Below are 25780 nucleotides of genomic sequence, written 5' to 3' on the forward strand. Positions count from 1 at the left end.
ATAATGTGCTGATGTTTTAGTTGTTGCAGAGCACTGCTTACACTAAGCCAAGGACTTTTCAGCTTCTCACTCTGTCCTGCCAGCAGGCAGGCTGGGGGTGCAGCAGGAGCTGGGAGGGGACAGACCCAGGACAGCTGACCCAAACTGGCCAAAGGGGTATCCCATACCATGTGGCGTCATGCTGGACAATTATATGGGGGGGGCTGCCTGGGGTGGGGGGACCACCTTCTCGGGGACAGGGTGGGCATCGGTCAGTGGGTGGTGAGCAATTGCATTGCGCATCACTTGTTTGTACACATAATTATTATCAGTAGTACTATTATCATCACGATTAGTATTTTCCTTCGTTTTCTGTCCTAATAAACTGTCCCTATCCGAACCCGCAGGCTTTCATTTCTTTCTAATTCTCTCCCCCGACCCCGAGCGAACGGCTGTGTGGCGCTGAGCTGCCGGCCGGGTTAAACCACGACGCCGTGCGACCTGGGCTCCGGTACCAGGCCGGTCAGCACGCCGTTACCGCCCGGTGGGCGGCTGAGGGAGCAGAGGCGGGCGCTGCCCTGTGGTGCCAGCGGTCAGCACCTGCTCTGAGCTTATAACTTATAAAGTTACAGCAGGAGACAAAGCGAGTCTCGTCTCTGCTCAGCGATAAACTTCCCGATCTTTTTAGGTAACGCTTGTTACTTTTAAGCAACGCCCCGCGCTCGTTAAGCTAATTGGGCCGGCGTGAAGGGCGAAAAAACCCCCGGGCGCCACCTCCCCCCCCCCCCGCCCAGTGCCTTTAAGAGCCACGGGGGGGGCGTGGCCGCGGGGGGGCGGCTCGCGGCCGGGCCGCCGCTCGCCATTGGCTGCCCGCCGCGCCGCGGCGCCCGCCCCGCTCGGCACGCCGTTATGTCGGTGTGGCGGCGGCGGCGGCGGCCGGCCGGGCGGTGCGGCGCGGCGCGCATGCGTGCAGCCAGCCGGCGGGGCCGGGGGCAGCGCTGGGAGCGGAGCGGGGCGGGCGCGGAGCGGAGCGGGCGGCAGCAGCGGGAGGAGGAGAGGGAGGAGGGCGGGGAGGAGGGGACGGAGACCGGCAGCGGAGCGGGGCGGGGCGGCAGGCAGGCAGGCAGGCAGACGATGCCCACCGCCGCCCGCGGCCGCCCCCGCCGCTCCCCGTCCCCATGAGCTGACGCCGCGGGGCGGCGGCGGGGGCAGGAGCGAGCGCCCGGCGGGGCCGGCGCCCCGGCATGGCCGGCTCGGTGAGTACCGCCCGGCCCCCGCTCCTCTCCGCTCCCGCTCCTCACCTCGGGGTTTTCGCCTCCCCCCCCCCCCCCGGCTCCCCGCCGCCGGTGGCAGGGGGCACGCAGCGCCCTCGCCCCTGGCGGCGGCGGCGTGGTCCCGGCGTGTTTCCTGTGTGTTTTTATAATGCACTTATTACCCTTTCTCGTTGATTTATTTATTTTATTCTTTTCCCGCGGGTGCTCCTCGCCCGCCGCCCCGGCGCTGACCGCCCGCAGTGCGCCGTCCAGGTGAAGCTGGAGCTGGGGCACCGAGCCCAGGTGAGGAAGAAGCCCACGGTGGAGGGCTTCACCCACGACTGGATGGTGTTCGTCCGAGGGCCCGAGCACAGCAACATCCAGCACTTCGTGGAGAAGGTCGTCTTCCACCTGCACGAGAGCTTCCCCCGCCCCAAGAGAGGTAAGGAACAAAAGCGGGGGCTCCTCGCCCAGCGACGGGGGTGCCGGCGGGGCCCGGCCGCAGACCCCCCACCAAAGACCAGGGGTGCCCGTGGCCCTTTTGTCTCGGGTCCCCCCGGCGGTGTCCGGGGTGCTGCGCTGAGGTAGCGGTGCAGACAAAAGGAGGTGGATGGGTGCCTCCTTTGTGAGCAGGTTCCTCTCCCTGCGTGGGCACCGCGGGTGTCTTTCCACGCGTCTGCAGTCCTCACGGCACCTTCAGCTCCCGCAGATCCAAGGAACGGGTCCTTCCTGCCCAGAGCGGCGCAGGGCAGAAATCGGGCGTTCGGGAGGCAAAGATAGCACGTTTCCCAGTGTTGGGATGGGAAAGCTGTTCTGTGGCGAGGTAGAACCATGTTTTGACTTAATTTTTAACCTAATTTTTCACTCGGTTCAAAGACAGCAAGCTTTGACTCTTGGTGTATTTTTACATCAGTTGTTGTGGTTCTTCAAGAGCATTTTGCTTGCCTCAGCCAGTGCCCTGTAAGAACAGCAGTGCTTCAGCTCCTGAGATCTTCTGCTAGAGCATAAGCTGTTATTTCCCTTTTGTCATTGTAAAGCTGAATACGTTTCAAAATCTATGTAAAAGCAGGATGGTATTGCACAAATTGTTTTTAGTGGCTTATAATGCAATACTGTGATATTCCCTGTGAATTAAGTTGTCCAGATGCACCGTGGGGTCTTCCTTTCTTTCCTATTTCCCTGTTTCTTGTGCAGAAAAATGTGACTTCAGGTCAATCTAAATAGTTTGGAAGAAAAACAGAGCTCTGCGTAGCCAAAATAGGCGCGATAGCATTGTCCGTACGTAGTGAATGGGATGATACATTGAAATCAGGGAGAGAAAGTACGTTTAATTCTTTGAAGCTCCGTCTCTGCATAGCGGGTGCTTACAGCACTCTGCTTTTATCACCGACGCTGTATTTATTTATCTACTTGTTTCTGCCTGGCCCTGGGGAATGTGACTTTGCAGCCCAGACCTAGGGGTGATTGCTAGGGGCAATGTGGATCTCGCTAATAAGAATATATTAGGACTTTGGCAAGTGAAAGATGGCATGGTTTGCTCCAGCGAGTGCTTTGTGTCTACAGCTGCTGAACCTAGTTATGCAGCCATTTAAGCCATTGTTTTAAAGTGTTTGTTTTGGAGTTTTATTTCTGTGCGTCTTTTTCACGATGTGGCAGCTGCTGGGAAAGATGCCAGCTTATATAGCCCGGGAGCGGACTTGTCATTTTGTGATTGCACATGACTCGGATCGTAGGAGAATACGCGCTGCTCAGTGGGAGCGGTTGCCGTAAGATGAGATTCTCTGTTCCCTTCTAGGCTTTGCTCCCCCTCCTAAAACTGCAGCAGAGGGGAGTGGGGGGCAGCGCAAGGGACTTCAGGCCCTCGAAATCACAGTGGAAGAGATGAGCTTTGTGCTGCTGTGTTTGAGTTATCTAGCACGCTCTCTTGTGTTCAGACGCGTTTAGAGGAACGGTGGTGACGTGCCCCTTGTGAATGGGAACATTTTGCGTGTTTTTCTAACTTACAAATATGGTTAACATCTTTGCCAGAAATATTCTGGGTTTTCTGAGCTCTGTAAGTCGGGGCTGCTGGTTTGATTTGACCTCAGATGGCCCTCGCTGTAGTGGTGGTGGAAGTGTCGCCTGTTCTATGGGAGTAGCAGGCTTGCTGGTAGCTGAACTCACTGGTTGGTGTTCGTGTGCTGGTTCTCGGTGGCTGTCCCTGAAGTTGTGACATGCTTTATTGCTTTGTTACAAGATAACTGGCCACTTGGAGTTACTTGATAAGTTCTCAAACTACTCCTGAGCCTTGCGTTTAATGAGCAGAAGTAGGTGTACAGTGTTAATCAAAGCTAAGTGTCAGGATAGCGACTGGCTGTAGCACTTAGCTTCTCTGTGAGTGATCTGTGTATCTCCGGATTCGTGCTGTGAATGGCTGCTCTGACGTGTGTGCTTGCGAGGAGAAGTTCTAATTCATTAAGTCTGTTTGCAAAACCCTTGGATCAATTTGAGAGTAATAAATGAATAGGCTATCACGGGCTTTATTAGCTCCTAGCATTTATGCTACCAGCTCACTTTTTATTACTGGCATAGTCATCCAAACATCAAGGGAGGGGAGATGAATTATTTTCTGAAACAGCTTTTCCGTGCGCTTGCTTTGCTTGTTTATGAGAATAGCTGGGTGAATGTCAGTTTGGCTACAGCTCTGGTTTTGCTTATCTCTTCTGGCTGTACCAGGGATTTTGGAAATAGTGGAGGTTGGTGGTACGTTTGCAAACAAAGGTGTGTCCGTGTGTTTGTTCTACTAATAGCTGCGGCAGGGCACGCAGGGTCCTATATGCTGAAGTTGCATTAGTTTTAAGGTGGGAATGTAGCTGGGAACAGCATTCAGTTTCTGCAGGGCAGAACAGGCTGACTTGTGTGCCCAGTCAAGATGGGAAGGTGATGGTGACTGGTGGGGAACAGAGTGTGCATGATCTACAGTGACTTAATGAATGAGCCTCCTTCACTGTCTCACCTTAAAAACTTGAGCTTGGCAGCAGTTTTGTTTTCTGTTGTTTGCCTTATGATGAGCGAGTGCTCCAGTTTGTCCTTGCATGAAGGAGCATACAGTCATTCTCCATGGTTCCCTGCACTTTGTCACATCTAATGGCCTGCTTCTGCCATCTGACTTACATGAGTAGCTTCACTGGGGGGACTACAGGACTGCTTGTCAGATTAAAGAAAGTATATCGTACCCAGGCCCCGTTCTGGAGCAGAGTTTTGCAAGGCAAAAGCTCTCTAAAATCGTGCAGTCACCAAAAACAAACAAACAAACAAAAAAAAAACACAAAAAAAACGCTTAGTTTTTAAGTTTTGCCTGTTTCATGATGCTTAAGTAAATTGGTTAACAGAAAGCATGGAGAATTACGAGGTTTCTAGCTTTATTTCAAATCACATGTTGCTTACCTTTTCTCAGTCGTGTGAAGAAAGTTGTGCTGTGTACAGGAGTACAGCATGAAAGCACACCTGCGGGGACAGTATTTGTCACTGGGTTATGGTTCGTTTTGGTCCACTGCGTAACTAGCGAGCTGCCTCCAAAAGAGGAGCTGTTGCTCTTCTCTGACAATGTATCTTGTTATTTCTTAAGATGTTAAGAAGTTTAGAAAAACTTTATTCCTCTTCTTATCTAATGATTGCTGGTGCTCTGCAGCAACAGCCTAGCTTGCTATTTGCCTCACAGTGTTTTGGTTGAGTAAGGGAACACATCCCATAATATCTCCCAGCGGCTCATTTTAAGTGCTTGTCAGAGACTGCGTTGGAACTGATGTGGCCTCAGTGGTTAAGTTTCTGTTAATTAGTGGTGCATTTTGACAAATTCGATTTTTCTTACTAAGAAGGGGTTAGGTAATATTTCTGTGCAAATAACTTAATATGAAAGTGCATGTTTGGACACCGGAAAGTTGTAACTTGAAAAGCAGAAGGGAAGGTGTTGCTTTTCTCTACAGACTTGAGGGGAACAAAGGTTACTGCCTCACGTTATCATATCGTGTTGTACATCACTAAAACTTCTTGAACTAAGTGATGCAAGTGGAGCTGCCTGTTACACTGCTGGACCAAACTGTAATGTTATTTAGAAAATTCACGTTTCCAGTACCGTTTCTTTTTTCTAAGGGTTGTCCGTTAGTGCAGAATGAAACTTTGGTGGACCATAACATTTCATAATAGATTTAGCAACCATAGAAAGTGCCAATGATTGCTTTCCAATAAAAACAGTCTTTCCCTTCTCCCATGATAGCTTTTCCAGTTTTGTTCCCGCAGTTCAACCAGGCAATTTTTCTGAATAATCTCCTTAGAAGAGTTAGGAAATCTCCTCTCCTGAATCTGTCATTTTCTAGGAGTTACAGCGAGGAGGAAGAAACTCTGAAAGAAGCAGTCTTTCTGCGTTTTATTGTTGTTTGTTAATTTTTTTGAGGTGACTTTGTTCCAGAGACCACAGTACTTGGTGGGGTGGGTGGTGAGATGTGAATCTTTTGGAAGGGGAAGCACGGTGTGGAAAGACAGTAGCGTGGATGCGCTCTTCCTCATGGAAGTGGCTGCCCTGCAAACCTGCAAGTAGACATCATCTCTGGCATCTCGTGGTATGTAGTGGCACATACTTCTGCCTCTGATGCTCTCAGTGTACAGGAGTGCAGCTGTAGAGTGGAAACTTCTTAAAGAGCATCCTTCAGTGTGCTTTTAAGGACTTCTTGAGAAAAGGTATCTGTAGATAAACCCTAATTTAGTATGTGGATTTTTTTATGAAGGGGAGACTTCTTTTCAATGTGCAATAAGGGGAAAAGATTCATGGCTTTCTTTTCTGTATATACTGCCTGGAAAATCAAAAGTGGGAGTCAAATTCTGCTCCTACGCATTTGGATTTGTTGTACAGTGTTGGCTGTATCAGTCACTAAACTTGTAACGGACAGGTTGTACGTTGTCAAGATGTAATGAAGCTACTCCATGGAGATATGTTGTTTTGCAACTTAAAAAGAATGGTTACAGTGAGACAATTTTTATTTTAGTGACAGCTTATTCCTCTTGTGAAAGTACGTCCAATGATGTGTTATAAACAGTCTCTAGTGCTCCATCTTAAGGCTGTAAAAATGCTTCATGAAGCTCCCTAAAAGTATTTATTGAAAATATGCTGGCTAAGGAAATCAATGGCTTTAATTAGGAAACACTAATCCATTTTCCCCGACTATATAGTGGTTTTGTTTTTAAACTTTCTTTTCAATATATTTCACTATATTACGATGTATGGAAGAAATGCAAAGACGATCCTTGATCTTTCCCTCCTTTTGTAGACCTACTATTAATTTGTTGACCATAATGCAAAAGCTGCTTTTAGTAGCTTGCATTTTGTCTTGTAAAAATTTGGAGAAAATGGCCGGTCCGTATTACCTCTCTCATGTTTCTCAATTTTTTATTGTTTTGGTGATTATCTTCTTTTTTTTTTTTAATACTAAGTATGAAAAGATAGTAGCCACTCCCTGCCACATTTAAGATCGATGAGAGGCTTAGCTTTCTATCAATTTTAGTAAATAGAGAGGTGTGAGGATAGAGGCCAACAGGCATCTTATTTAGTGTACAACTTCAGTTTTCCCTTAAGTAGATGGTCAGACTACTGACTGTCGGTAGTCTACTTTTGACTGTCAGAAAACAGTTTTCTGTTGGATATTTTAGTAGGGTGTTTAGCTACACTTCTAAGAACTTAGAAAGAAGAGAGCTACAATTAACTTGAGTTTTTTTCCCCCTCATTTTATTTTTCACCTAATCTATCACACCTGGAGGGTCAGGCTATGTATGAATTTCTTTTTCTATCGGTCGTAGAGATACAGTGTTTAAGAATATCAGGTTCAATACTGCAACTTTAGGGCAGGCATTGCTGATTTAAGTTGTGAATATGTTGTTACTGGCTGTGGATTTGCTTATCAGTGAATTTCAGCTGCAGCCAGATAGAACTTTGGATGTCTAGTGGGCAGTTTTGTTTGTTTAACAAGAACTCTAGAGATTTAATGTTGCTAGTCCTTTAATAAGCAGCTGAAGAGCTGTGAGAATACATAGGTGTTTTCAAATGCAGTTTCTAATTCAGCCCAGTGTAAATCACAAGGGTATTTCTCACTGCTCTTTCTCAGAGACTGAGAAGAGGTTGGATATACTGAAGCTATCAAGTTTCATCATTATATGAGTGCTGTCAGTAAATGCTGGCAGCTTTGATGATAAGATGCTACTGGTAGAGGAAAACCTTTTTCTAAAGATTTTTCTAAGAAATTTCACTTGTCTGGTATGTCTCTAAACATAATCAAGTTCAAAGATGATACTTTATTTAGAAGTAAACAGTATAATAAGGACTTGGGCGGCATACATCTGTTTTATGAGTATACAGCTCTGTTCCGTATATTTTCCATCATTTAAATAATACTAGTTTAAAACCTACTGCATATATTTATTAATCTTTATCAGAATTGATTTGCTGCCTGGGATGAAATGCATTGCATTCAATTTAAATGATGTTTAAGATGAAAGTGTGACAAGGGGTTCTTACCCCTGCTAAAGGTACTCAGTGACTGTATGGTCTGCAGTACCTCAGTGTAACAGGACACATGAATAACAAGGCTGCTACATCATCCAGCATCACTAAGTTACACTTCAGAAGATTACTTGCATGTTTTTAATTGTGGATAACTGTGTATTTTGCATTTATTATCGTTCTCCTCCATGGGATGTCTAGTTCCCGCTAGATTCTTTTTTTCTGTATTCCCATATAGCATGTTTCTACAAGGGACAATGCTGATTTGTCAATTCAGATTCTCATTTCACAATCCTTAAAAATGAGCCTAGGTTGCTACTAAAGGCATACAGCCTTTATCTCATGTCAAGTTAACTTTATTAACAATGAAATGTTATTCATGGTATATTTAGTTGTAAGAAGTTATGGTTTGGTTTTCTTAAAGCTACAGTATTAATTCTGTAACTAAGTCTTCCAGATGTTAAAAGGTAGGAAATGAAGTACAGTTTCAGGGTCTTCATATACAAGGAATTGGGTAGCTGTAGGGCAATACTCATTTGAAAGAAGTGGAGAGCCAGGTTGTTGTGCATGAGATTAGCGCTGTTCCTTTTGTAAGATGAGGGGGAAGATCTCAGCATTTTTAAATCAGTAGACAGTTATGTTTATAAAAATTGTGAGAAAATGAAAACAGCTCAGTTTGTTGTTACTTTGTTTACTGCTATACAGTTTTTATCCTTAGAAAAAAATAGGTGTCTTAAAGATTTTCCTATGTGTCTGTTTACTATTATAGAGTAGGTGATAGGAACTCCAGGTATAATCTGTAAGATTTTGTTAATTTAGTTCAAGTTACTTCTGGTGATATTGTTCAAGTTATGAAGGCTGTTCTTCTCACACTGACATGCAATGAGATTGGAGGGGTTTGTTTTTTTTGTTTGTTTTTAACTTAGGTTTTGGAACGAAACGCTGGAGTGTTGTTCTGTCCTTTGTGTTGGAACCTGTGGAGAAGACTGAAAACTTGATAGTTGCAACCTGGCAGAGCCTATTGGTAATGCTTGTGACAGCTAAACAGGCTAACTTACAAAGGCTTAATCTGGTCTGTAAGCTGCTGCAGTTTGACTGCATTCATTTTTGTGAGATTCCTATGCTGGTCACCTGTATGTTTGAAACAGTGGAGTTTAGCTCATGTGGAATCATTTTGGCAGTGATTGATGGGCACATGAGAACAAAGTGACAATCAAATTCTAGCACTTCTGTACATTTGCCTGAAAATTATGCTTCCTCATCCTGTTGCAAACCACTTGGCTTCTAATGGAAAATGTTTTTTTCATTTCTGTTGGCTTTTTGCTGTGCTTTCTCATACATAAAAGGGAGGAGGAACAGAGTGGTATTTAAAATATTTGTACTTAAATCTTTGTGTGAGAAGTTATTTTAAAATGAAATGTCTTACACTACCTACCATTAAAGGATACAGCTAAAATAATTCTGCAGTTTAGAAAATAATTTAAAAAAATGTATATTTCTAGGTAAAAACCTGTTATATAGTACCTATTTAAAAAGGAAAAAAAAAAAAGCTTCTTTCCAGCTTGCTTTTTGTCATTTTTTTTAAGTGTTAGTGGACAAGTCTCTGCTGCCAGGCAGCCAGTCATGGGAAGAGCTTATTTCACCAGCCGCCTTGCGATGGTGCTCCCATGCACAGGGTACGGATGCTGACCTGCCTCTGATGCTTGCCAGCAGAGGGGACGACATGCTGTGGGTCTTGCTGAGGGCTCCTGGGTGGGCAGGTGGTCCCCTCAGAGGAGCACAGGCCTGCCTCCTGGGCTGCTGGAGGAGCTGCGCTTCGACACCTCGCCTGCTGCAGCATCACACCAGTGGTGGGTTCCGTGCTGCTGCTTTCAGGCACGGCTAGGACCTAGTTCCAGTAGTTGGTCCGTGTGGATTGCCTGCTTATGGCCTCAGCATTCCGCATGTAACTTTGTGTAAACAAACGTGTGTCGGTACAGTAGGATATGTGCGCTGGTTGTATGGAACTGCGCTCTTGAAGGTAAACGCCAAGATAGGTGTTTGTCTTTTCAGGTGGTTGTGATAATGGAGATTACAGCGCAAGCTACACTATTACACATTAAAAAGAAAAAGGAGAACTGAACTGAGACATGTGAGGTGGATTAAACTTTGCTGATTGTTAGGGTATTGAGCAGCTTGTAGTATGTCTAAACTTACTATTTGCGGCTGCTTTTCTGAAGCTTATAGAGGAAAAACTCCACCCAACTCCATCAGTTGCAAATTATTTTGCCCACTCTGGACAGAAGTAATATGAACATCACATATCACTTGAAACAAGGGTTGGCAGACAAAGTGTTCTCTATTTGTGGATTTGTAAGGAAAATCAAGGATTTCCTGTGTGTATTTGCAGGGAGGTGTTGTTTTACTTTTCATATGCTAACTTTAAAGGGCAAATAATCCAAAAAGGAATAATGTTGAGATATAATTGAGACAGAACTACTTGATACCATGGGCTGGAAGCCAGCAGTCATTGAGCTCTTCGTCGTGTGAGGGAAATAGGGCAGGTCTAAAAACGCTTGTGGTAACTCAGGAGGGCAAAAGTCTCCTTGAGGAATTTTGATTAGTTACTATTCTCCTTTTAAGCAGGTAAATAGCATTCAAATTACTCTTGAAATTCAATACTGGGGCCAATAATTAACAATGACAAAGATAAAAAAAAAATCTTTGCACATTTTGACTTACATACTGTAAGCTCTGGGTGGGTATTTTACTGAAGTACTTGGTGAAACTACAGAATGGCTGTTTGTAAGTGATCACAGCACTGATACTCAGCTTTACTGAAAAGTGGGAGAAGTGGATTGGATTTGAAATCCCATGTGCTTTCTAAATATAGAGATGCACATGTCCTGATGTTTTTTGTGGTTTTCTGTGGTGTGGTGTTTTTTTTTTTTTGCTTACCTGACTTGGGACACAATATATTTCTGGATATGCTTGGTGCCTCAAAATGATTTAATATTAATGCAATGAACGAAATACGAAACTGCAAAATATTTTGAAGTGTATGGAGCCATATGAATGGGATAGAAACATAGATTTGAGACCAGTTTCTCTAAGAGGGTCTTAGTGGAAGTTACATTGTTAGAACAATTCCAAAGTATTCCTTTAGATATCCCTAAATGTTTAAAGCTGAACATCTTTCATTTCTAAAACAAACAGCATGCTCTTGTAATACTTTTAGTCCAACAATGCAGTATTTTCTCTCTGAGAGGGTAAACTTGGGGAAATAAGCAGACAACAATAAGCACCATTTTATTCTTCATACTCAGATGCAACACCTGACCCTTTTCAGCCAGCACCTTTCTTAACTGCAGAATTCTGTTCACATCTGATACAATTCCCATATTAAAATTGCTTTTTGACACTCAAGTTACTATTTCTTTGCCTGTATATTACTCTTTCCTCTAAAGTGTCTTTTGAAGTATGTGGTTTTCTGAGTGAACATTGTAAGGTTGCCACTTGTATCTATCAGATGTTCCAAAACAAACTACAACTTTTGTATATTTGAGGAGGCTTTTCTTCTTTAGCCTTGCAGTTGAGCCCAGGTATTATCCTGATTCTGCAGAGCACTTCTGTGATGTCTTGTCAGCAAAAGATTTTACCCATAATGTGTAATACGCTCGGTAACTTGTTACAGCTGAGTTAACAGAAGCAGCAATATAGCCATACAATTGTATATCCTTATTTTCTGAAGACTCAATCAAGATACTCTAGGGAGTTTGACTTCTCAGTCTATAAACAACTATTTTGTTTTGCTTTTTAAGGCTGGTCTTAGTGTGTCCCTTGCTTAATAAAAAAGGCAACAAGGACACCTAAATGTATTTTGTTTCGTGGAATTAACCTCGTTTGTCTCCATTATGTGCGTATGGGGAGGTGGCACTATTACAAGCAGCATTTCTATTTACTAAGCTAACATCCTTTCTTATCAGGTTACTGGATTTTATTATTCTTTAGAGCAAGTCTTCCCCACAATGCATGTCCTTTTACTATGGGAAACTACCTACAGCCAACTGTTAGAAATGCTGCAAGATATTTGCGTGTATATTACTGTGAAGTGATTCCATCCGAGTTCTTTGGGTGCCTTTCGCAGCCTTGTGTAAATACACTAAGACCAGCCCCTGAACTTAAATCAAACAAGGTAGCTCAGCAACGCTATAGCTGATCACTTTGCTTCTGCAGGCACTGCTAAGCTGTTGTAGCACCACTCTTCTGCTGGGTGGGTGGAAACAATGAGAATGCCCCATCCATCATTAGGGCATCCGTCAAGAAGCTGGACCCATGCGGGGCAGGTCCTTGTTGCAGAGACGTTCCGCATGAATCTGGTTATTGCAGTTGGGTAGCTCAAACTTTGTAGGAGCAGTGACCAAACCGTTTTAGTGGGATGATGAATTTCAGAAACGCATCAGAAATGCATGCACACGCACGCTTCTGACAAACAGCGGCAGCAAGGAACAGCAGTTCTGTGCGGATGCTGTACCTGTCCGACAGCCCAAGTTGAGAGGATGTGCTGCACCTACTGTGTTTAAATGCCCCTGTTCTGGGAAACCTGGAAGTATCTGTGGGATATTGCACTTAAACACTGTTCTTAAAATGGTAGTTGTGAATAGTTTTGGAATTTACTTCAGGCTTTTTTGTTAAATGTTGAGTCATCCCATGCTGGAAAGTTTAATTTTCACCTACAGAATTCTTTCCAAACAAACTAAATGTCTCCACTGAAGGTACATGAGAATAAAAGTTAATATTTGACAAAAATGAGGTTGTCAAATAAACTGTGGAATGATTTTTGTTTTCATTATCCTTTCCTTTGCCTGGAAACTAAATAGAAACAATCTGGTTTCCATGAAGCAGATCTGCATTAGATTACTTCCTTGAATTTTTAGTACTGTAAAAGCAAAGTTAAACAACTATTACAGATATTGCAGATTTTGTAACAAAAGAAGCTTAGTTACACTAGTCTTCTAATACTGGCCTGTAGGGATGTTTCCTTAGGATATTTCTGTGTTAATGGCTGAACTACAACTTTACAGGAGTTGGAATACTAATAAAGTACTTGTTGATTGACATTTTAAATATACGGTCCAAATTCTCTGTTCATTTCAGGTGGAACGTTTAAAAGGTTTTGGTTTCAGTCTTGTGTGTTTTTGAATAGCTTGGATCTGGGAATTTGTTGGTTTGTATCTAGACAACTGAAAATTTTATGTTTTGGTTTTAGTTTCCTCCTTTGTGGTCTATCCTGAAGCATAGATAAGTTACTTCTTGATAAAAATCTAAACTCATCTCTGGGTTTTGTACATCATCTTAATGATGCTTTTAGTATGTAAATATTAAGATTTAGCTATATAGCTACCATGTACTCTATAAATATGTTCATATGTATTGTAGCGTTAGAAGCTTAACAGCCTATTTTTTTTTTTCTGACTTGAACCATAAGTGTTTTGAAACCTAATGCAGTGATTAGATCAGTGTGTTCGCCTTCAGGCATCCGTAACTTAATCTAAACTCTGCTGAAAATTTCTGGCACATTACTCTTTTGTTTTATTGAATAGTATTATTTTCAGATCTGGCATCTGTATCTTTGTATGGAAAACACTGAAACAAATTAAGACTGCTGTGTGATGGGGCGCTGAAGATATGGCTTACTTTCTTCTCCTCCTGCTTTCCCAGTATGGTTATTTTCTTTCAAACAGTTTGTGCAGCATGTTTTACTTTGTATTAATCTTAAATAACTGTTTTTTGAACAGTTTCTGTAAGAAATGGATTTCACCAAGCCGTTGTGGGGCCCACCAGTTTAACTGCAAATTAGGAATACAGTAAGTACAAAACGCCTTCCAGCCATGGCCAGGTATATAAGTAAAAGCTTTTGCAACTCTTTTTCTTGACTAAGTTGGAAATAGTGGACTTAATAAAAATTAAGTAAAACTGTAAATGATCATGAGAAGTGTTTCTTCAGAAGTGTTATGAAAGTATTGGGAGCAAAAATCAGGAAAAGGCATGGGTTAAAGGTTTCTCGTCTTGTTTTGACTTTCACTAGGATTTTATGAAATAAGACTTTCCCTTGCTAGGGAACACCAGCGTTGTGCCTGTTTTTAGAAATTAGGATTGAAAACAAAATTATGGGTTTTGTTAGGGTGATGTTAACTTTATGCAGCAACTTTTCTACCTATTCATTGTGTGTGGAGAAAAAATGTGACAGGTATGTTCACACCAGAATGGGTGAGAAGACTGCTTAAATATGAAAATGGGCTTCCAATCTTGCAATAAGTTTTGTAGATTCAGAGGCAGGTGTAATATGCTTTCTTTTCCCCCTGCTTTTTCCAGCTGTTTGTATCTCTGCTTTCAGTAACAAAGTGTTGATGTAAGCTGTTGCAGTATGTTGTCTGTTCTCTATGTTTGCTTTAAGTCAGCTTAATATATTGATACAAGGTAACAAACTAGTAATGGCTTTCTTAGTTGGATTAAAGGAATAATCAACTCTGACTAGTTATTTATATACTCAAGCAGATGGTTTACAGTTCAGGTCCTATTAAATTTCAACAAGGGATGCTACTTCAGTAAAGCAGAGAACTTTTCTCTATAAATCCAACTGGCAGTTTTAAACTGATCAAGGTGATGCAAAGCTTAGAAAAATTGTGATACATGGATTTCCTTTGCTGGGGCAGAAGGGAACTCAAGCAACTTTCCTTTCAAATATAATTATCCTATTGTTAAGATTTTGGTGTGTTCCTGTTAGAATGCCAATGAGTTTAAATGTTTTATCTGCCCTGTCTTTTTGAAGTTAGATTTTAGTATTGCCCCAAGATGGCTTTGAAGCCCTGCAGGCAAGCTGGGATATCAAAGGGCTACAGGAATTCAGCCATAATTGTTTTATGGCTTGCCAGAAATCAGACCTATTTGTATAGGTAGCACAGAAAATAGCTGTGATTTGACAGTTTGGTGCCATTTATATCCACCATAAAAAAAAAAAAGCTAAAGGGGTATTTTGGAAACAGGAACTAGGCTGTAAATGGAAACTGTGCCTCTGTTTTCTCAAAGGAACAAAAAGGAAACAGTTTACGAAACTTATTATTGGAGCAGAGTTAACAAGGACCCTGTCTACTTTAAGAATATTTAATACTGTGCTTGCACTGTGAAATTACATGTGTTTGTTCCCTTAGTACGAGGTCACATCATCAAAGATGTACAGAGTAAAAAGGACTTAGTTGCTAAGAAGTCAAAAGGATAACTCCATGGAGACTTATGCTGCAGCACGAGTACGTAGTCCAAGTGACGTCACGTCTGGAAAAATTGGATTAGTTGGGAGTATGTGCGTGAAGCCCTTGCTGTCTTCTGAAAGTCTCACTCCAAATTGCTCTTCAGGTACCACTCAAGTCACAGCAGTTAGGCTTGCAGGCTTGAAATTGTAGTAGGTTGCTTTTTCAGTTGCTTGAAGAAGACATCCTGGAGATGGGTTAGCGATCTTATTTTGAATAAACGGGTTAAGAAGCACTGGATCTCCATAAAGGACTTTTTGAGTGTTCTGCTGCTTTCCAATATGTCAAGCATCCGGTGACAACTTGCTTGTATTTGCCTTGCTTCTCTGTTGACCGTACTGAGTACCCTGGTGTTGTGGCAGCTGCCCAGCAGGCAGCTAAACACTGCACAGCCATTCATTCGATCGCTTCCCTGCTGAGGGATGGGGGAGAGAATTGATAAGAAATAGGGAAGAATTTACGGGTTGAGATAAGAACGGCTTAATAAGAAAAGGAGGAGGGGAAGGGGGGTGGGAGAAAAAAGGAGTGAGGGAGATGTCTTTATCTTAAGAAATAATGCTTCCTAAGAATTAATGTTCTTCCTGCTAGAGAGTCGGTCCTGCCACTACAAAGACTACTTTCTTTATTAATGGCTCAAGCATCTTTGTCTTTATTACTTTTAAATCTAATGAGTTGAAGCTGTTTGCTCCCAACAGTTTTTGGTGTCTGGTTGTGCCACTAGTTGATTTCCAGCTTTTGCATATACCTGTAGAAGGTGGAAGAAATGCTTCAGGATTCAGCCCCTAAAATGTAAATATTGTGGCATTTCTGGTTATTTTGCCCTGTATGCACTGGTTGGAGCACCTGGAGGAGTTTATTTTCCATTTGCTGGTGTGTGTTATCCCACAGCTGAACATGCGATGTAGTTCTTAGGGAAGAATCTGCAGCTCATTTGTTCTTATCCTGAACTTTAGGAGTGCATGAGAAGCTTGAAATGGCAATGGATCATTACAAGGCCTCTTGTTTATACCTCCTCTTTTAATCTGTTGCTGCCATGCCATTATTTTCTGTGCAAGGTTTATAGCAAAAAGGAACATGATTCCTTTTTAAACATCTATAAAATGAGGTCTTTGGTAGAAAGTGGATCTGCAGCTTGTGAGCTTATCTACCATGCTGAATTCCTGTACGGCTAATCTTACTGTGCTGTAGTTAATGCTCAAGGTAGGCTCTTCCAGAGTTGTTCAGCACCTCCTTATTTAAATATTTTGACCTCCTGTTTCTCAAGGATGGCAATTATTAGATGAATGTTTTTGGTCTTAGAGCTCTGCTGAGTACAATTATTGGATTCATACAAAGAACAAACAACTTTTTAATAGTGTAGTTTTGCAGTATGCCTTAGATCTGCATGCAGCCTGCTGCCAAACTGAACGGCTGTGCTTGTCTCATGTCTGTGGGATGCCATGGTTTTCCACGTGACAGTGGCGTGAGCTGGGCCCAGAACCTTCATTCAACAGAAAACAACTTCCAGGCCTTTTCTACTGCTTCTGCCTCCGAACTCTGCATGAGACGTTTTCTGTTGGGTCCATGAGCTGAAGTGACCGTAGAGCTACAGAGCCATCCAGTGCAAACGGGAGAGGTAGTAACACGTGGCTGAGAGGTGGGAGGAAACATAGGACTACTTCCTTCAGTGGCAGCTCTCAGTCGGATGAGGTGAGATACTATGTTTAAAAGAAAACGAAATGCATCCTCAGATTTCTTAAATACTTAAGTATAGCACTGATGCCACTGCTGTCTTCTGGTCTTGGCTTTGCAGCTTGTGCCTTTGTACAAGAGTCTTTAACTCGCTGTAAAACTGTACTTACTTGTGATGAATTCTGTCAGTTGTACGTCTTGCAGATCTGGGACATAAAGGACACTGCAGTATTAATGTTAAGGTCGGAAAGAAATTATGGAGCTTGGGAAAAGTTTGCACAGTATATGAAAGAAGATTATCTGTAAGACCTATGCAAAAGTAGTATAGGTAAAGGTAATGGAATGCTTTGCTTTTCACTTGAAAAGAAAGATGTGATATTTTAGAAAGCTTTTTTCTCATCGATCTCCTGTCTTTCCCATTATTTCCCCATTGTTTCCCTGAAACTGGCCTATTGTGTTCACTTAGTGAGTAACGAAGGCTCGTAAGAGGAGATCTCTGCCTTGTATTTCTAGGATTTATACAATTCCAAAGAGCCATGATTTTTTTTTTTGATTGATCACAAGGTTAGTAGTGTGCAAGGCATGAGACACTCTTCTGGTAAACTTTGCTGCCCAATGAAGTGAGGGGTTTAAAGAGAAATTGTCTGCAGTGGTCGCTCCAAAGCCAGGATTTGCTTTCCTATCTATCTGCAATATCCATGAGACTCTTTGTTCCTGCTTATGTTCCAGGTACCTCCTTGATTTCTTTTTTTTTTTTGCTTTAGTTTCTATTGGTTTGTTTTTGTATCAGAGCATTTGAATTGTCTCACTGGTTTCTTAACTGTTAATCTTACATTCCCAAATAAATTAATCAGACTATTTCTTGGGTTTTTGGTATTTGCAGGGGTAAAGGATAAGTGGTGTGGTCATGTCTTTTCCTGTACAGTGTTTAATCAAAATGAGCACGCATTTCATCTTCTGTCTCCAGAGACAAAACTCTGTGATGCAAGAGATGAGGATTAGCAGTGACAAGTGATACTTGAAGATAAGCTTCTTACATTGCTGCACTGTATTTAAGAGACTGCTCTTGGCACAGTGGCATTCTGATAGCAGTGTTCATCAGCTGAATCACTTTACAGTGACACAGAGTATGCTGCAGTCAGTCAGCGGTGTGGGAGCTGAACTCTGCCTGCCCAAGTCAGAGAGTTGTCGCTGCTACAGGCTCAGAATTAGGTAGTCACATACCACATTTTGGCAGAAGATAGACTGTAATTAAAATCTGGCTTCACTTCTGATTTGGACTGTGTGTGGTAAGTTTAACTGGATACGAAGTGTTGGACCCAAGAGAAGGGCATGGAGCTGGGACAGGGGAGGGTCAGGCTGGGTGTTAGGGAAAGGTTCTGCACCCAGAGGGTGGTCGGGCACTGGGACAGGCTCCACAGGGCAGTGGTCACGGCACCGAGCCTGCTGGAGTTCAAGAAGCGTTTGGACAATGCTCTCAGATATGGGGTCTGATTTTTGGGTGGTCCTGTGTGGAGCCAGGAGTTGGACTCGATGATCCCTGTGGGTCCCTTCCAACTTGGGATATTCTGTGATCCTATTCTATTCTCTGACTGAAGTTTTTCTTTAAATGCTGGTCTCCTAGGATAAACATAAGAGGCCAGCAATGACTCAAGCTGCTTCTCATAGTTGTGGCAGCAATATACCAAAGCGACAATTTTAAGTCTCTACAAAAGAATTGATCCATGCTGAAGGTGAATGAGCTGATCACTTTTTCTATAGAAATTCGTAGCTCGGAAACAGTCCTGGCTTCATAAAAGCAGTGTAAACTTGTTATTTCTGGTAGTGAATGTTTTTATTGCTAATTTATTGCTGCTTACCTCATACAAACAGCCTATGTTTGGTATATATCTGAAGTTGAGAGGTTCTTTGTTGCTGTGAAGTCTTTGTTTAAAGTAGTAGGTTTCTCAGACTGTATTGCTTGCTTCTACTGCAGATTATCATTTTCCAGATCCAAGAAAGTAAAACAAATTTGTTGGTCCCAAATCTGCAGGACATTAGTGTACTGCTTCTAGTGCTGCTTCCAGCACTTGTTACACCACATCAGACACATCTAGTGACTCTTCCATAATACTTGAGCCAAGGAGCAGTGTTGTTAGGAATCATAGGGTGTTTTTTATGTTGCTGGCAATGGCAGGACTTGGATGTGCTAGAGGACTGCAAACACTGTTGCTTCACGCAAAGCTAAGGACTCTTGCCAATTGCTTGGCAAAAGCCGAATCTTCCTGCCAAAATGCAGAGCAGTAGCTGATTACTATATATGCTTCTGTGTCTACTAGTCCAAAAGCCTTTCCTGCATTTCTGCCTGCCTCAGAATGCATGACTTTGTGCTCACATAATCTTTTTTTCCACAAAAAGATGTGGCCTTTGTGGTTTTTCCTTTTTGTCTTATAGATCACACATTTGCAGTTTGGTTGCCTGACTAGCAACAGGAAAAAAAAATCTTGACTTTCTGTTGCAGAGAGCATGTGCAAGTGTTTCTGTTCTGTAAGGCTAGCTGTTGTCTTCTGTAAGCATTTTAACAGGTAAAATTGTCTGCAGGCTTCTCTTTCTTGCTTGCTCACAAGCTATGGGTGTCTGAAGGGCATAATGAGCGATGTCAGGAAGAAACGAGCCACAGAGAGGTCTGGTGAAATCAGGATAGGGTTAATGTGCAAGTATGAAATATAGAGGAGTTCCATTCAGGCAAGTTAGGGGCTTTTAAAATTGTGTCTGAAAATCTCTTACGCTTTGTCAGCTGGCTTGCATCTACAGTGGTGTGAATGGGACCAGAAAAAAAAATCTGACAATTTTTCAAAAAGCCTATGTTAAGTTACTCCTTTTCATTGTAGGGTACTGCTGGAAACAAATCTGTCAGACTGTTCCAAAAAGAAATACGTGCAGTCTTTGATACAGCCGAACCCCCTCACCAGGCTCTCAGACAGGTTAACATGAGAATGCATGGATCTTGGCTGCCCAAATCATGGGCAGTATGAATAGGGTAGCACATACTAACCTATCACTTTTTGCATTGTAAATGCTTTGAGCAGCTGTTTGCTGGCTTTTGGAATTGACCAAAATAAGATGGGAAAATTGAAGAGTGTTTTAATAGAAGTAAGTAAAGTGGTGTAAGTAAATGCCCAGGGCTTCCTATTATTTCTTTCATTCTCTGGAAGGAAGGTTTGCTCTGTCTATTTGTCAGCAGCCAAGTGTCCAGGGAAGGTGTGTGGAAAAGCGATGAGCAGACTCATCAGAGTAGGGAGACCGGAGTTTTAGGGTTTGTCTATTTCCTTCTTCTATGCTAAGTGAAGTTAGTAGAATTAACTGTGCAAGGACAGGTGGATCTACAGGTGCAGCTCTGTATAAAGAGCATATGGAAGATGCAGAAGCTACTGTGTTTGCCTACAAGTGTTGCCATCCTTGTGCACCTGGTTCTCCAGTGGTGTTCCAGTTTGTCAGGGGGAGAGAAGCTTATGCAAAACTTTACAGACATGAAACCTTGAAGGGGAAAAGATTTAAAAAACAAACAAAAAATCACAACCCATAACCCAGTTAATGAACAAGTAAAATGGAGATTTTGCTGATGTGATTCAGCTGGTGGCTACTTAGGCCATATCTTTTACCTGCTGTAAAAACAGTACCTACTTCTGACATAAACAATCTGTGCCTAGAACCAAGCAGGGAGGCTGGAACCATTCCATGGCAAAGTCAAGTGGTGTAAATTCACTTATCTTAAGCAAATTTAAGATAAATGTCATGAGGGATCCCTCTGGCATGCTAATTAGATTTTTTGAAAAAGATTTTGTCATTTTCATTGTATGTTGTGACTTTGTCAAGTAGATTCTTCTTTTACTATTTTTTTGTCTGTTTTATCATCCAGATGCTATTTTTTTCTCACTTTAAAAGTTTCATATTTGGGGGAGGGAAAAAAGGGCGGGGAGGGAGTACCTGATTTAGTTTGGAAAAAGTTCAAGTCTGTTAACATCTGTGTGTGTTGTCAGTGACACCAATTTTACGCAGGGGTCATTGTTAAGCAAGTTGCTCCTGGGGTCTGTGTAACTAACCCTGCTTTCTGATATATAAGCTTCTCTAAAATGGGAGCCTGACTTACCTTTACTGAGGTTATGAACTGTAGTGCACAGCAGTTTGAGTACTTTAATACCTGGAGATTATTTTGGAAAAAACCCTCTTCCAACAGCAAATTTAAGACTTATGCAGTTGTCTCCCATTCTACAGATTTTTAACCAATTTCTCAGAATGAATAAAAAAAATTGAGATTTATTAATTTTTTGAAACTTGTGTATATTTATGGGCATAGTTTGCTTTGAAACATAAGGTTTCTTTAATTAAAAAGCAAAAACACCTTGGTTCTGAAAATTACTGATTTGTGAACATAGTAGTAAAACCCTTCAAGGCCTGTGTATGACATATTTTTAAAGATTTTTTTAAAGAATTTTTATCGTTCTCTTTCCCCTTTGCTTTGCCTTAAAAACACTGTTAGGGAGTTTCCTGTTTTACTGAATCTGTATAAAATATGTATGGTAGTGTTGATTAGTGATATAAAGCAGTTTGGTTTTTAATGTAATACTTAGGAGTAGTATAGCTTTTTTCTCAGCTCTTTTCTACTATTGAAAAACCCTTTAAACTCCTTCCAAAACATCTTTTTGTTGTCTTCCCCCACATAGCCTGATTTTAACAGGAGAAGAATAACGTATTATTGCCAGAATTACTTAATGGGAAAACTCTGCAACATGTTTCATTTCGTACTTGTATTCAACTTTGAACTGCCTGGAAATTGTTTGGGGATTATTATGATATAAATATACCTTTTATTACTGAAATATTTGGAGATTTTACTATTGATTTAGTTAATAGCATGATTCTTTTATTGGTAAAGGCTTTTATCAAAACAGATGGCCATTTATTTACTTGAAAATATTTTTGATATTAATTTAGGCTTTGCCATTGTAATAATGTAGCTCAAAAGATATCTATGCTTATTATCTCATGGATATGAAAGTCTAACAAATAGTTGAACTTATTGGAAGACAGCTCTGCCAGGAAAGTCAGGTTATATGTTAAGTGTTAATTTGTGGTATTGACAGCTGAAGGTGCTGGCAGTACATTATGGATTTAAAATGTAGTTGCTGACATACCAATATACATGTACTAACTCAAAATATATCGAGTGCTGATGTTGTTAAGTTCCCTTACACAAAATGTAGTAAGGGTAAAGGAATGTAGCACAGTTTAACATGAAGAAGCACACGGGAATAACTTCTTAATAAAAGTAAGAACAGCACTGAATTTTCAGTTCTCCAATTTTGTTACCCCAGGTAATTGTTAACATTTGACCTAAAAAGAAAAATCAAGGAATTGAATACCAAAATATGAATGAGCCCTGATGGGATGTGCCAAGGAGGATGGCTCATGTTACTGCTAGGCTACTGTTGATTCACCTTGAAATAGTGGAGTTTCCTGGTGTTTGGAAAAAATTGATGCCTTGAGACAGGGAAAGAAGGAGGATCCTGAGAACTACAGGCCAGTCAGCCTCACCTCAATTCTTGAGCAGGTGATATAGTAAATTGTCCTGTAAATCATTTGCAAAACATAGCAAGGTGATCAGAAGCAGTCAGCATGGATTTGTGAAGGAAAACTATGCTTGACCAGCCTCATATAGCTCTCTCTGATGAGGTGGCTGGTTTTGTGGATGAATGGAAAACAGTGGATGCTCTTTTTCTTGACTTCAGCAAGATTTTCAGCTGCCTCCCCTGATGTTTTCGTAGGCAATCTGAGAAAGTATAGACAAGGTAGATAGAGAGTGAGGTGTAACGAAAGCAGGCTGACTACAAGGCTCAGGGCTGTGCTTGGCAGCACAAAGTCCAGTTAGAATCCAGTCTGCAGTGGTGTGCCTCATGCTGTTTAACATCTTCATGAACAATCTGCACCCACAGTGAGTTTGCAGATGATACAAAACTAGAAGTACAGACTGGTATACCAGGGGCCTGTGATGTCTTCCAGAGGGATCTGGACAGGCTGGCGAATGTCAACAGGAACTTCATGCCATTCAGCACCGGGAAGTGCCAAGACGTGTACCTGGAGAGGAATGACCACCATCTACCAGTACAGGCTAGGGGGCAACCAGCTGAATAGCTGCTTGTCAGAAAAACCTGCAGGGTCCTGGTGAATATCAGGTTGACTAGAAGACAGCCAAGTGCCCTTGCAGCAAAGAAGACCAACAGCCTTATTGACTGCATTAGACAGTCTTGCTGCTGGAAGTAGGTGATCTTTGCCATCTGCACTGGAGAGGCACATCTGGGTCCAATTCCAGCCTCTCCCCAGCACAGGAGAGACAGGGGCATGCTGGAGCGAGTCCAGCAAAGGCCATGAAGATGATTAAGGGAATGGAAGATGGGTCATATGAGCATAGGAGGAGAAGCTGAGTAAGCTGGGACTGTTCAGCCTTGGAGAAGAGAATGCCTCGGGAGGGGATCTTATTCATCTGTACAGACCCAGACTTCTCTCTGTAGTGCACACTGACAGGACAAGGCGCAGTTGGGAACACACTGAAATACAGGAAATACCAAACAACAAAATAATTTATTTTTTTTTAAAAACAGATAAGGATCTGCCCTGCAGATAAGGACCTGGGGGATTTGGTCAGGGCTGGCTGTTAGGGAAAGGTTCTTCACTGAGAGAGTGGTCAGGCACTGGAACAGGCTCCCCAGGGCAGTGGTCACAGCACCGAGCCTGCTGGAGTTCAAGAAGCATTCGGACAATGATCTCAGACACATAGTCTGAATTTTGGGTGGTCCTGTATGGAGGCAGGAGTTGGACTCAGTGATCCTTGTGGGTCCCTTCCAGCTCGGGATAATCTGAGATGATTGAAACGCTGGATTAGGTTGCTCAGAGGTTGTGGAGACTCCATACTTCTTGCTACTCAAGTCCTGGCTGGCCAAGTTCTTGGCAAACCTACTTTGGTTAAGTGATAGTACTCAAACTGACCAGAACTTAACACGAGAAACAGGGAACCTAGAGGTACCTCCCAGCCTCACCTCTTCTGTGGTTCTGTGAAGTAGCAGAAGTGGGAATACGGAAGGTGGAAGTGTTTAATGAATTCCACTATTTCTTGAAGCTTTAGTTGTGCTTGTTAAAAACTGTGCACATGCACAGGTGTTGGAACATGACTTACCGCTTGCCAACTATCTTCTACTTTTTTCCTCTTTTGGCCCTATTTTATCATTTTGAGGGATTTGTTTGCTTATGGTCCACAAAGAGGAAAACCTTGAAATGCATTGCATTTCTGTCTAGGCTATTTAAAGAGTTACCAGCTCAACAAATTTTTTTCATATCCTTACCTTCAGTTGAAGGTTTGCAAGGATTTGGAACTGAGACTCCTTTCCTTCTGTAACTACTTGTGTTGGATAATCAACTACTGAAGTTTAGATATTCATATATTTTTCCTGTTCCTGGTAGGTAGCCTCTATCGTATACCCAGCTAGGATACTCTAAGAGACTGCGTGGTTGAAAGGATAAGATTTTTTTAAATGAGATTTTGCAGTGTTGTACTGCATATATTTATTTTGCACCTCGTGCCTTTCTTTAGTTCTAGCATTCCTGGATTTTATAGTTCAGCATTTCATAGACTTTACTCAGGGTCTTAAAAGCTCTTTTTGAGAAGAGTTGTGCAGAAATATAGATTAAATGACCCTTCCACGGTCCTGCAGCAAGTCTGTGGCAAAAATAGGGGGTTCTTATGTAAAAGTAAACTATTAAAGAATAGATAGCATATGCTGGATTCTTTGTGGTATGCTGAAATGTCTGTACCCAGAAAGAGGCTGAATGCAAATAGATGCAAGCTTACGCTTGGAAGTCTGTCCTTACCTAAATTAATACGTTTGCTGGAAACCAAATACTAAATGGGAACACCAGATCTGTTGTCAGCTGAGTAGTGCTGGTCAGATTCTCTGTATTTTAGGCCTCAGAAAAGATGCAGATCGAGAACTTAGATATTTGGTGCCAGAGATGGTAATATAAAGCATCATGCAGCTGCAGCTCTGACCTGTGTTGGTAAACAGGCCATGCAGCTGTTTTGCATCCAAAGCAAAAGATTTGGCTGTATTCTGTTTCCATCCCCTTACCTCCCATTATTAGTGTGTTTGTAAAGAAGTCCATGGCAGGTAAAAAAATCTTATTCTTAGTTCACTGGTTACCATTGCTGAAGCATGGAAGGGCTAACTATGTCACAAGACTCTCAGTGGTAAGAAAAATATAACTTTGCTAGTAACTGTTTTTTTCATAACTCAAAGTTAAAGCAGCAGTTCCTTAGCCAGAGTCTTCCTGGAACAACAAACACAGGACTGACAGTGGAAAGCCAAGTTCATTATAAGCATTTTGGTTTGGTTAAGGAAACTTGGTCAGAGGATTGTTTGACCACTTAAGTCAGCCAGGCCAAAGAAACATGATCATTTTCTACATTTTAGAGCCTCTTACAAGCAAAGATACAGGTAAGGATCGATGCCTGTGGTGTAGATGGGATCTGTGACTGTAGAGGCATGCAGTCTTGCTGAATTTTAGTTTGCTTGGGTGCTAAACACTGTGAAGCTAAGTGTTGTCTGCAAAGCTGACGTGCCGTTTCTGTTGCATGTGGGATGTGGCTTTGAAAGAACGTATAGATTTTTCTTTTCATTGTTCAGTCTTAAAATTTTGATTGGAAACTTCAGTTTTTCACTATGTGTACAAAAGGATTAGTGTAAGATGAGAATGTGAACTCAGCTTGTAGAGTTTACAATAGATTAGGCAAGGATCCACTAGCACTGTTCCTTCAGAAATTTTACATGCTGATCTCTTTTTCTGTAGTATGTTTTCTGTACTATGGTGAATTATTACCTCAGGGTGGTGTTTTGCAGATATTGCTCCTGAGTAATAAATGTTTCTGCTGCTAGTGTTAGGTAGCAGCTGTTCATCAGTTATAATTATTTCAGAATTACATTGTTCCTGCCTCTGTTGCTAACAGCCTTTACTTTATTAACTTTATTTGATTA

General features: G+C 42.0%; 1 protein-coding gene across 6 annotated transcripts in view; it reads left to right on the plus strand.

Moving 5' to 3' along the window:
* Positions 1-1037: 1037 nt before the first annotated feature.
* MLLT3 (MLLT3 super elongation complex subunit) overlaps positions 1038-25780 on the plus strand; it is a 140024-nt gene continuing 115281 nt past the window's right edge. For 2 of the 6 annotated variants that reach the window (XM_083817972.1, XM_083817977.1), the window contains exons 1-2: positions 1040-1235; positions 1494-1674. In XM_083817972.1, the coding sequence (XP_083674098.1) occupies positions 1224-1235; positions 1494-1674 (193 nt within the window). In that variant the 5' untranslated portion in view covers positions 1040-1223. Of the gene's footprint in view, positions 1236-1493; positions 1675-25780 lie in introns of all 6 variants that reach the window. The other 4 variants (XM_083817973.1, XM_083817975.1, XM_083817976.1 and 1 more) reach the window with 3 other exon arrangements.

Source organism: Anser anser (assembly GCF_964211835.1).
Source record: "Anser anser genome assembly, chromosome: Z".
In the NCBI taxonomy this organism is placed as follows: domain Eukaryota; kingdom Metazoa; phylum Chordata; class Aves; order Anseriformes; family Anatidae; genus Anser; species Anser anser.